Raw genomic sequence first — 12,236 nt, forward strand, 5'->3', positions numbered from 1 at the left:
GTAGAGATAAAACCATAAAGCTCTTAAAATAAAACAGAAGTAAATGATATCTTAGCTATGACACCAAAAACACAAGCAAGAAAAAACAGATAATCTGGAAAACTGGAAATCATCAAAATTAAAAACTTTATGTTACAACCAATGCCAATCAAGAAAGGGAAATGAGAACACACAGAAAAGGAGAAATATCTGCAAATCATCTGCTAAAAGACTTATGTCCAGAATACATAAAAAATTCTTACAATTCAATAATAAAAGTAACTCAATTTAAAACAGGCAAAGGACTGAGTACACATTTCTCTAAAGAAGATATACAGTGGCCAATAAGCACATGAAAAGATGTTCCAACATTAGCCATCAGAGTACTGTAAATGAAAACCACAATGAGACCATATCATATCCACTAGCATGGCTACAATCAAAAAGACGGTAAGTGTTCTCGAGCATGTAGAGAAATTGGAACCTTCATTTACTGGTAGTGGAAATGTCAAAAGATGTGTCTGTTTTGAAAAACAGTTTGGCAATTCCTCAAAAGTGAAACAGAGTTAACATATGACCCAGCAACTCCACTCCTTTGGTGGAAAACAGAATTGAAAACATTGTCCACATAAAACCTGTACACAAATGTTCATAGTAACGTTATTCAAAAAATCCAAAAGTGGAAACAACCCAAATATCCATCAAGTGATGACAGATAAACAAAATGTTGTATACTCATACAATAGACCATTGTTCAGCCATAAAAAGGAATGATATATTAATATACCTTACACATGGCTGAACCTTAAAGTGTTATGCTAAGTGATTAAGAAATCAGTCACAGAAGACCATATATTATATGATTTCATTTATATGAAATGTCCAGAATATGCAAATCTTAAGATTGAAAGTAGATAAGTGGTTACTTGGAGGTAGGGAGGAGGGAAGAATGTGGAGTGACAGCTAACGAGTAAGGGGTTTCTTTCAGGGAAAACAAAAATGAAAACTATAAATGAATTATATTGTGGTGATAGTTACACAACTCTGTGAATATACTAAAAACCATTGTACTGTACACTTTTAAGTAGGCTAATTTCACAGTATGTGAATTATATCTCAATACAGCTGTTAAAAAAAGAAATGCTACTTAAAGCTTAATATGATTAACTATAGGACTCCACCAGTATGAAAAAATGCCCAACAATTTCTAAGACCTAACGAAGGAGACATCCTAGATACCTCACCATTTTTTTTTCTTGTAGGCCTTGGGCCTGAGTTTATTTTCAAGTCCATCTCAAAATTCTGTATTTAATTATGATTAGTCTGCTTTGTTCCAAAAAGCATTTACAGTTTCCCTATGTTCTCTATTTTTTTTAGTTCTCAAGTGGAACTAATTTGAGATCCTTACCAATTTTGATCTCCACTCCTCATGACAGAAGATGCCAAGCACAGCTTTTCTCTGATGGACCATGGTTCTGTGGGGCCAGTACTCAGCAGCTTGTGTTCTGAAAGGAAAGAAGGCTTATAGACAACCACTAAGACGGTAGTTCTGAGCCCCAGAAGGAGGACTAAAAGCCTAACACAAAACATCCCAACTTGTTAGGGCAAAGTGAGTTCCTATCACCAAATTTTGATTTTCACCTGTCCAGTGAAACACCACCACTGGAGGCGGTATTTATTAGTTGGACGCGAATTATAGGAGAACATTTTATTTCTTCAAATGCCATGGCTTCAAGCTCCGTTCTATTAAAAAACAGGGAATGCTAGATTCAACAGTTCTATAGAAAGCCTCAGTTTTAAGAATACTGCATTTTCATTCCAAACTGAAAGCAACGTCTTATTTCCCAAGATTCCGAGCGGCCAGCCCCTCCTACCGCCCGCCTCCCTCTTAGCATAAACTTGTTTACTTCTCTCAGCCCCTCCCCACCAACTGTCAGCCCTGAAAGACCTTTTCTATCCATGAAACAGAGAAAACTGGCTGAAATGCATGAAACGCAATTTCCTCAGTGGCAGAAAAAGCTCATCGTTAAAAAGACTCCATTTCCACAAGCTCACAAATGCTGGTCAGAAAATGAATGGCTCTTTGAGATGCCGGCCACTCCATATGGCTCACAACATCTCTTCGTCTGCACGCCCAAGTTTCTAGAGTGCCTTATGGCTTACCCCGCAGAGCTCCTGCCATACAAGGATTCACTGAGTTGCTTATCTCAAACCTCCGTTCCCTCCCTGAGACACAAGACCCTAGGTTTCTGGGCCTCCAAACGTTGGCCTTCACGACGCCGTCGAGCTCAGGTCTCTGAAAACCCTAGGCTCTCAGGCAAAACACTTCTGCCACTCCCTAAGAGTGTAACACAAATGTGGTGCCTCGCCTCGACTCTACAAAGGCCTTCCACGCAAGAGCGACTCATACTCACTGCCGGTTCCTGTCGCCATCTTGGCCCCGAAGTCTCCAACCTCGGAGGAGAAACAGTCTGGTAGGACCGAAACCAGGGAACTCTGGGAAATAGAGTAGGCGTTGGTTCGCAGTGCCTCCTGGGAAACGGAGTTTCCCTGCTACCCACGACGAAGCAAGCGGCCTGAGCCAGTTATCTTTGGCGCTCCTCAGAAGGAGTGTTGCTACGGAAGGACAAGGGATGGCGGCTAAAGCCTCAAGATTTCCTTTTGGCTTCTTAGGAGAGAAATGTCTAGGATTCAAGGAAAAGGGTTAAGTGGGAAGAATCCCAGGACAAACTCCGAACTCGCGACGGTTGGTAAACCGGACCCAACCGGTTGAGTTGAGAGGTGAAGCTGAAGTTAACGGCTTCCCAATCTAGTCCGCCCCCTTCCCTTACGCTGATTGGTAGCTGCAGGCGTCGCTAGCTGATTGGCCGAACTAACGCCGCGCGTAATTTAAAATATTTATCGGTGAGAAAGCTGTACCTCGTGGGCGGAGTTGTGCTCTCGGGCTCCGAAAGTCTGGGTTCGGCAGCCGGGCGTGAGTGGGCCAGTACCCGAGGAGAAGCCAGTGTCACGTCTTCGGGTGAGTGTGCGGGTGGGCTGGAGCCCGTGTTACCAGCTTTTGCCCGCGCGGAATAGGCCTTCAGAAAGCAGAGCTGCAGCCATCTCTTTTTTTCTTAATAGCGTACTGTGGGCCCTGGGGGGAGGTTGGAGGATGCTAGGGGTCCTGACACCACCTCCACAGCAACAGCGGCAGAGGCACCCTCTTGGAGCATTGCCTTCTGCTTTTGGAACCAGATAGCTGCTGTTGATTCCCGTCCGTGTTCAGAAATGCCGCCTTAAGCGGAATTAAATAATTAACTCGTTCTCTCCTTCCCTTACGCTTTGCGTAATTGGAGGGAAAAGGGAGTAGTAATTCAGTCAGCAGGACCGGCTGTCCTGGGGCAAGGGAATTGTTTCTTACCTAGAATTCTCAACCCCTTCTGTCCCTTACTGCTACGGACCCCAACCTCCGGGTTGCGGACCGATACTGGTCCGCCGCCTGTTAGGGACTGAGCCACAGAGCTCAGCGCTACCCCGCTCTCCACGGCCGTCCGTGGAAAAATTGTCTTCCATGAAACCGGTCCCTGGTGCCAAAAAGGTTGGGGACCACTGCTTTATGGTTCTTCTCCCTACCCACTCTTGTCTCTTTTTAGGCCTGGGCTTCCCCTGCCGTTATGTCACAAGGGATCCTTTCCCCACCAGCCGGCTTGCTGTCGGATGAGGATGTCGTAGTCTCCCCCATGTTTGAGTCCACAGCTGCAGATTTGGGGTCTGTGATACGCAAGGACCTACTGTCAGACTGCTCTGTCATCTCTGCCTCCCTGGAGGACAAGCACCAGGTAAAGGAATTGGGGAGTGGCTTGGGGCAGAAAGTAATATCCTCAGCCTAACAGTTGTCCATACAGGACAGCATGAGGTCAAAGACCAGCAATCCTGAAGGTCTGAGAGATCAATTCAAAACTAAGGGCATGGCAAGTAAAAAATGTAGAGTTGTGTGTTCATAAGCACTATTATTTGCATTGCATTAATGAAATACCCTCAAGTGCATGCTCTCCAGTTAATCTCTGACAGAAGGATAATAGTTGTCTCTTCATCATGAGGCCCAGTTGTGTTAAATAATTTACACAAGTCATACTGACATTAAGTAGGCGGAATGTACATTTAGATTTTAATAATATCAACCATACCTTCCATTTATTGAGCCTTGCTTTCTGCTAGGCCAGGGTTTTTCAGTCTCAGCATTACTGATATTGGGGCCAGATAATTCTTTGGTTATAGGGGGCTTTCCTGTGCATTGTAAGATGTTTAGCAGCATTTCTGGACTCTACCCACTAAATTTCCCACTTTTGACAACCAAAAAATGTCTCCAGACATTGCTAAATGGCCCTTGTAGGTGAAATAGCCTGGTCAAGAACCACTGAACTAGGCCCTATGCTAAGCATTAACATACATTGGTTCATTTTATTCTTATATATTTTCTCTTAGAAACTTATAAAGTTCCATGAGAGCAGGGTCTTTGATAATGTCCCTCACTATGGACTGCCAGAGCCTCTCAGTGTTCCTGGGCCATAGTAGGCACTCTTTAAATATCTATTGAATGAATGAGGTGGGTGTTATTATTAAACCCATTCTATGGGTTAGGAAACTGAGGCAAAGAGAATTTAAGGAACTTGGGACTCAAATTCATGTGTGTCTGCCTCCAAGGTGCTTAACTACTATGCTTTGCTTTAGTATCACATACTGATTTTCATACCAGTCAACCAATTCTAATTCAGATCATTAGTGTGGCAAGCCAGGTTTGCAGATAATGATGAGACAAAGAAGGGTAACAAAGTAGTAAAAAAGTCCATGTGGCTTGGAATGATTAGGGAACCAAAGAGTAGCTGCACAGAGACATTTGAGGTAGAATTGGGGTAGTGTTACCATGATTCCTAGGAACTGTGCTATGTTTGCTCATTTGCTCAGAAGTAACTGCTGAGTTTAATCTGTGGTTGTGGGCTGGAATTTTGCTACAGGTTACATCTGAGGACAGTACAGAGAAGGTGAAAGTATACCTGAGGGTCAGACCCTTGTTACCTTTAGAGTTGGAACGACAGGAGGATCAGGTGAGTGTCTAAGGAGGGAGGATTTAGGGTGGAATGATGCAGTACAGAAGAGATTTCCAGGAATGTTTCCTTCTGTAACTATATTTTCCCCCTTCTCAGGGTTGTGTCCGTATTGAGAATGTGGAGACGCTTGTTCTACAAGCACCCAAGGATTCCTTTGCCCTGAAGAGCAATGAGCGGGGAATTGGTCAAGCCACTCACAGGTTTACCTTTTCCCAGGTATGGGAGGGTACTAGTCTGTGAATAAGGGACCAACATTTAGGGGCAACTTTATTCCCTCGTTAGAGGAAAAGGTTTTCTACTCAACTGTGAGTTCCTTACATATGCACATCTATAATTTTGGAGGGCCCTAAGTATGTGTTATTCAATGTGTCCAATAATTTATGTGCATTAATTCCCAAGAATTCTGTTATTTTTATCATTGTTATCCCTATTTTCCTGACAAGGATACTGTGAATCGGTGAAGGTAATATTGCTAAAGCCACATAGCTAGAGTTAGATCCACCCATCTCTAAAACCCACACTTGTGACCATTATATTGTCCCATTGTGTGTGTACAGCATCAGGCTCAGTGCAGTGCATAGCATTCCTTAAGTCTTTGTTGATCTGGGTGAAAGATGGACAGCAAAGAATGATTGAATCATCAGTGTTTAGGGAACAGCAGACAGAACTGCAGGAAGAATCTGCTTGAGTGGTTTCCAGAGTCAACCACCCAGGAAAAGAAACATCTGCTGCCTCTGCTCAGGAGGCAAGTGGGAGATTAAGGATGGGCCTCTGAGAAACTGGGTCTGTCTCTAGATCTTTGGGCCAGAAGTGGGACAAGCATCCTTCTTCAACCTGACCGTGAAGGAGATGGTAAAGGATGTACTCAAAGGGCAGAACTGGCTCATCTATACATATGGAGTCACCAACTCCGGGAAAACCCACACAATTCAAGGTGAGTTGAAAGCCTTCTCAGGACTTCTTATTGGCCTGTAGTGGTGATGTCTACCTTTTGATGCTCTGAGTTAGGGGGAGAAAGGCACTTTCCTCAGCTGTCCATCTTTTGTATGTCTCTAGGTACCATCAAGGATGGAGGGATTCTCCCACGGTCCCTGGCTCTGATCTTCAGTAGCCTCCAAGGCCAACTTCATCCAACACCTGATCTGAAGCCAGTACTCTCCAATGAGGTAATCTGGCTAGACAGCAAGCAGATGCGACAAGAGGAAATCAAGAAGCTTTCTTTGCTAAATGGAGGCCTCCAAGAGGTAAAGTGTTTGTATCCATGGAGGCAGAGGCAGGAGGTACAAATGTCAGGAAAGTCTTGTGCTTACCTTCTCCCTGTGCTCCTCCAGGAGGAGCTGTCCACTTCCTTGAAGAGGAGTGTCTACATTGAAAGTCGGACAGGTACCAGCATCAGCTTTGACAGTGGCATTGCTGGGCTCTCTTCCACCAGTCAGTTTACCAGCGGTAGCCAGCTGGATGGTATGTACCAGGACTGGGCTCTGTGTCAAATAATAGTAGGAACCCACTCCCTGTTCCCAACAGCTGCCAGGTATGCAGACCAGAGATTGCAACCTGAGCTCCACCTTCCAAAACCCCTGCCGGCCAAAGGGGAGAGGGACTGCTCCTAGGGTTGATGCTCAGTACATTGGCTTCTTCCCCAGAAACAAGTCACCAGTGGGCACAGCCAGATACTGCCCCAGTAAGTGTACCAGCAGACATTCGCTTCTCTATCTGGATCTCCTTCTTTGAGATCTACAATGAACTGCTTTATGACCTGTTAGAACCACCTAGCCAGCAGCGCAAGAGGCAGACTCTGCGACTATGTGAGGATCAAAATGGCAACCCCTACGTGAAAGGTATGAGAATGTGGGGGGGCTGGCATGATCCCTAGAGGAGAATTGGGGAGAGACTAGGAAAAAATTTGGGTGTTCCCATCTTATGCTCTTCTCTCCTTTGGCCTCAGATCTCAATTGGATTCATGTTCAAGATGCTGAGGAGGCTTGGAAACTCCTGAAAGTGGGTCGTAAGAACCAAAGCTTTGCCAGCACCCACCTGAACCAGAACTCCAGCCGCAGGTGAGTGGGTTATAAGAATAAACCCTTCACTGTTTTCCAGGAAACATTAGTCCTCTGGCTGATCATGGAAGATGTGAATGACCTTTCTCTTTTTCTTAACTTCCAGTCATAGCATCTTCTCAATCCGGATCCTGCACCTTCAGGGGGAAGGGGATATAGTCCCTAAGATCAGCGAGTAAGTTTTTCAATTCAGAAATTTGGGCTTCTTGGCTATAAAATGATAGTTCAGGAAGCATGGAGGAGGTCCTCAGAGGAATTACTTTTTCTCCTTCCTTGTGTACAGAGATTCTCGGTGGGCCCTCCCCTCCAGAACTATACAAAGGGCTAGAAGTCTCCTAACATGTGAGGTCTTTATGTGTGTGCATCATTCTAGGCTGTCACTCTGTGATCTGGCTGGCTCAGAGCGCTGCAAAGATCAGAAGAGTGGTGAACGGCTGAAGGAAGCAGGAAACATTAACACTTCTCTGCATACCTTGGGCCGCTGTATTGCTGCCCTGCGCCAAAACCAGCAGAACCGGTGAGCTTTTAACTGTAAGCTCTGGGATGGCCTGGGGCTCTGTAGTTTGCTGAGAGGCTTCCTGGTCACCACTGGGGACAATGTTGGCATACCCCAAGGGCTGGAGTTCTGCTAATAGCTCTATTATCTCTGATCCTCTGCCAGGTCAAAGCAGAACCTGGTTCCCTTCCGTGACAGCAAGTTGACTCGAGTGTTCCAAGGCTTCTTCACAGGTCGAGGCCGTTCCTGCATGATTGTCAATGTGAATCCCTGTGCATCTACCTATGATGAGACTCTTCATGTGGCAAAGTTCTCAGCCATTGCTAGCCAGGTGAGAAGCTATGGGTGTGATGGTTGTGTTCACTTTGAGCTGGTAACTTTAAGAAAGTTACTAGGAACTAGTTATGGAGTCAATTATGATTTTTCCCCCTCCAGCTTGTGCATGCCCCACCTGTGCAACTAGGGTTCCCATCCCTGCATTCGTTCATCAAGGAACATAGTCTTCGGGCATCCCCCAACTTAGAGAAAGGGGCCAAGGCAGACCCAGGCCTTGATGATGACATTGAAAATGAAGCTGACATCTCCATGTATAGCAAGGAGGTAAGAATACAAGAAAGCTTTGATACAGCCACTTAACAGCTACACATTATCCATGCTGCCTTCCACGTGGGCTTATACCACTTTGGGGCATGGGCATCCGATGACCTCTGACATGTGTGTCCCTCCTAGGAGCTCCTACAGGTGGTAGAAGCCATGAAAGCACTGCTCTTGAAAGAACGACAGGAAAAGTTGCAGCTGGAGATGCAGCTCCGTGAAGAAATTTGCAATGAGATGGTGGAACAGATGCAACAACGGGAACAGTGGTGCAGGTACTGACTGAATGACCCCTTTTGCTCTTCACATGGGACAGAGGGTGGGAAGCAGGGACTGAGATGGAGTTGTGTCTCAAGATCTGTCTTCCAAGTTCACTCCTCAGAATCTTCACTCACTCTTTTTTTTTGTCTTTCTAACAGTGAACATTTGGACACCCAAAAGGAACTATTGGAGGAAATGTATGAAGAGAAATTAAAGATCCTCAAGGAGTCCCTGACAAGTTTTTACCAAGAAGAGATTCAGGTAAGTTTCCCTGAACCAGCCTCAACTAGCTGCTCAGATTTCCATTGCTAGCTTGCCTGAGGTAAACATATTTTATAAACCCTGGTAAAGACAGGAATGTATAACTCACATTTCCCTATTTCCCTTAGTGCTTTATAGATAGATATTCAATCTATGTTTGGTGAATTAAGGGTTTAGCTGGCCAGAAAATGGTATAAGTGCTGGCAAACAGGATTTCAAGGCATGAGTGTCAGGAAGTATTTTTGTTCCTTTGTTCAGTCATCTGTTCCTGCACTATTTGTCTGACTCTGGATAGAACTGTACTCTTTGCTTCCTTCTTAGGAGCGGGATGAAAAGATTGAAGAGCTAGAAGCTCTCTTGCAGGAAGCCAGGCAGCAGCCAGTGGCCCGTCAGCAATCAGGGTCTGAATCGTCCCTACGACGGTCACAAAGGTTGGCAGCTTCTGCCTCTACCCAGCAGCTCCAGGACATTAAAGCTAAATTACAACAGTGCAAAGCAGAGCTAAACTCCACCACTGAAGGTGAGGAAGGAAAGAAGGAAGCTTAACAGTAGCTCAGGGAAGAACTGTTACTCACCTGTTACCTGGCCTTCTGACGCCCACTCCAGCATAATTTCCTCAACTGTGAGCTACATCCCCCTGACCTTTTACTCTAGGACGTACATGGCCTCACTTTTTATATTTGGGGCAAGCTACTGTTAACTCAGTTAAAGAGGTAAGTCTAAGGCTAGAAAAACCCTATATTTAAGTTTCCTGTTTCCTCCCCTCAGAGCTGCAGAAGTATCAGAAAATGTTGGAACCACCACCCTCAGCCAAGCCCTTCACCATTGATGTGGATAAGAAGTTAGAGGAGGGCCAGAAGGTAATTACCTTTCTCTGCTACCAAAGCCCTTATCTAGGTAATTTCCAACATCTAACATTCTTTATCACTGGTTCACATGAGGACAAGATGGTTTTCTGTGCACAGTCCTGGAGAGTGGCTATTTCACTCAACTGACTAGTCTTTCTAGTTTTACTTCTGTTCAAATCTCTCTAGATCACTAACCTGGTTGATCTTGGCCACAATCTGATTCCTACTCCCCCTTTTTCAGAATATAAGGCTGCTTCGGACAGAACTTCAGAAACTTGGTGAATCTCTCCAAGCAGCAGAAAGAGCCTGTTGCCACAGCACTGGGGCAGGAAAACTTCGTCAAGCCTTGACCACTTGTGATGACATCTTAATCAAACAGGTTAGGGCAGCCTATATACCCTGTGCTTCCCTTCCAGCCCACTCCCATATATATGTGCGCGCGTGTGTGTGTGTGTGTGTGTATATGCGCGCGCGTGCATGTGTGTGTGTGTGTCTGTGTGTATATGTGCGCGCGTGCATGTGTGTGTGTGTATATATATATAGAAGAAGGCAAATGAGGACCAGAAGAGAAAAGTAAATATTTTTAGGCTGAATTTATTTCCTTACGATATCAAAATAACTATTTTTAAGCATTTACTAAGTACCAAGCACTATGCTAAGTAATTTGCAGGCATTTTCTCTGTCATAATAACCCTAGGAAGGTAGATGCTACTATATTTCATCTAAGATATCACTGATTAGACGAAACCATTATTTTATGTACTAGTAAGAAAAAAGTATTAATAATTACTCTATGACATTTCTCATCAATAAGATGCATCTTGATTCCGGAGATGTTAAAATGTTAAGGAAAAATATATAGCTTAGAACTTAGGGACTGAGGCTCTTGGAAGTTAAATAAACATATTCGAGCTTCTATTACCTTATGTGTTAGAAAATGTCCTAGTCAGCACTGCTTATGTTTTGGTCTCAAAAGAAAATACTCGCTGTTCAGTTATAAGCTCTGACCTTAAAGAGTTCATCTTTGAAGAAACAATTGTTACTAGTAACTAATAATGGACGATAAGTATTACCTTGCCTTCTTGTTTTTCTAATATACCAGACAGAAATGTGTTTTCTGGAACTTTATTGATCTTCCTTAGGACCAGACCCTGGCTGAGCTGCAGAATAACATGATGCTAGTGAAACTAGACCTTCGGAAGAAGGCAGCATGCATTGCTGAGCAGTATCATACGGTGCTAAAACTCCAAGGCCAGGCTTCTGCCAAAAAGCGCCTTGGTGCCAACCAGGAAAACCAGCAACCAAACCAGCAACCCCCAGGGAAGAAACCATTCCTTCGAAACTTACTTCCCCGGACACCTACCTGCCAAAGCTCGACAGACTGCAGCCCTTATGCACGGATCCTACGCTCGAGGCACTCTCCTTTACTTAGATCTGGGCCTTTTGGCAAAAAATACTAAGGCTGTAGGGAAGGAGAAGAGCAGTCATTGCCCTGAGGTGGGTCAGCTTGAGGTGTTTCACCTTAAGAAACAGGTCTCTTTTAAGCTTTACCATACACCTGGAACTCTATCCAGAATGCAATACTCAGACACTAGTTGTTTTTTCTCTTTTGTATTATAATCGCCTATGTAATCTCATGTTTTTTTACTTACGTGGTTTCTATGCACACAAGAAAGTTATATTAAAGATATTATTGTTCACTTTTATTTGAATTCCAAATGTAGCAAAATCATTAAAAGAAATTATAAAAACGGGCAGAAAAATTGAAAATCAAACATCATTCTGGCCCATGGGAGCCTTGCATAGGCACGGCAGTGGAGACCAGTAACTAGTGTACAGCTACTAATAAGAAGGCTTAGTAAGAAATGAATTCAAGTGGCATTAGGTATTCTAAATCTCCCTTAATATAAAATGAAGTGTCATACCTTAGGAGCTGAATAGATAACAAATGTCCCTGGGTTAAAAATGAAGGCTGGACTCTGAGCTCAGAATGATCTATAGCATCTACTGTACAAATTCACTACAGCGGACATTACAGTCACAGCACATTACCTCCTACTAAATGCATATGCACAAGCCTGAAATGCTCCAAGGGCACCACAAGAATGATTCCCTTTACCTTGTCCTAGACAGATAAAGGCTGAAAAAACATTCTGTTGGAAATAGGGAAAAAACAATTATACTGAAAATTTATTAAAACAGACCAGCTTGAAGTGAGTTTATTATCTGTATAGTCACAAAAGTTGTTTCCAATATCCATGAAGTTATCTGTAATCCTTCCTCCTTGCTTTGCTCTGGTAGGAGTACAGTTAACAATATAGCCATGTTTTGCCCTTTTATCTAACTTAGTAAGTACTTCCACTTTGAAAGCTTTTACTATAGAAGACTCCTTCTCAAAAATATTTTGCAAGATTATCTCCCTACAGTGTGAATAAATGTATAGCTTCACTCCATTTAAACCTAATCTCTGACATCAGAGTGGGAGTCATGCTCAGCAAATCCAAGAACAAGGTCATTACTATCCTTTGCCCTGACCTCTTCCTAGGGCACTCAGTGTGCCCCTATGGCCAGCAGAAGGTAGAGTGACTGACTTTTCTCCCTTGCTTCTCTCCCACTCCCAGCAGCATTAAAACTTTGTCCTGTAGCATAGCCT

General features: G+C 44.0%; 2 protein-coding genes across 6 annotated transcripts in view; one reads left to right on the forward strand and one right to left on the reverse strand.

Moving 5' to 3' along the window:
- The window catches only part of BRD8 (bromodomain containing 8), a 34,150-nt gene extending 31,720 nt beyond the window's left edge, over nt 1-2,430 (reverse strand). For 4 of the 5 annotated variants that reach the window (XM_069483683.1, XM_069483686.1, XM_069483685.1 and 1 more), the window contains exons 1-2: nt 2,394-2,430; nt 1,388-1,484 (exon numbers count right to left, since the gene is read on the reverse strand). In XM_069483683.1, the coding sequence (XP_069339784.1) occupies nt 1,388-1,484; nt 2,394-2,412 (116 nt within the window). In that variant the 5' untranslated portion in view covers nt 2,413-2,430. The remainder of the gene's footprint in view (nt 1-1,387; nt 1,485-2,393) is intronic. The other variant, XM_069483687.1, reaches the window with a different exon arrangement.
- A 477-nt stretch (nt 2,431-2,907) lies between these two features.
- KIF20A (kinesin family member 20A) lies at nt 2,908-12,201 on the forward strand. The gene is made up of 19 exons (XM_069484082.1): nt 2,908-2,998; nt 3,612-3,797; nt 4,974-5,063; nt 5,163-5,282; nt 5,862-6,000; nt 6,123-6,310; nt 6,398-6,527; nt 6,710-6,904; nt 7,012-7,123; nt 7,230-7,298; nt 7,497-7,640; nt 7,785-7,950; nt 8,055-8,219; nt 8,349-8,488; nt 8,633-8,735; nt 9,057-9,255; nt 9,504-9,595; nt 9,825-9,962; nt 10,726-12,201. Exons 2-19 carry the CDS (start codon nt 3,633-3,635, stop codon nt 11,041-11,043), a joined length of 2,673 nt encoding a protein of 890 aa, XP_069340183.1. The 5' UTR covers nt 2,908-2,998; nt 3,612-3,632; the 3' UTR covers nt 11,044-12,201.
- Nucleotides 12,202-12,236: the final 35 nt, after the last annotated feature.

This window comes from Eulemur rufifrons, chromosome 10 (genome assembly GCF_041146395.1).
Source record: "Eulemur rufifrons isolate Redbay chromosome 10, OSU_ERuf_1, whole genome shotgun sequence".
In the NCBI taxonomy this organism is placed as follows: Eukaryota; Metazoa; Chordata; class Mammalia; order Primates; family Lemuridae; genus Eulemur; species Eulemur rufifrons.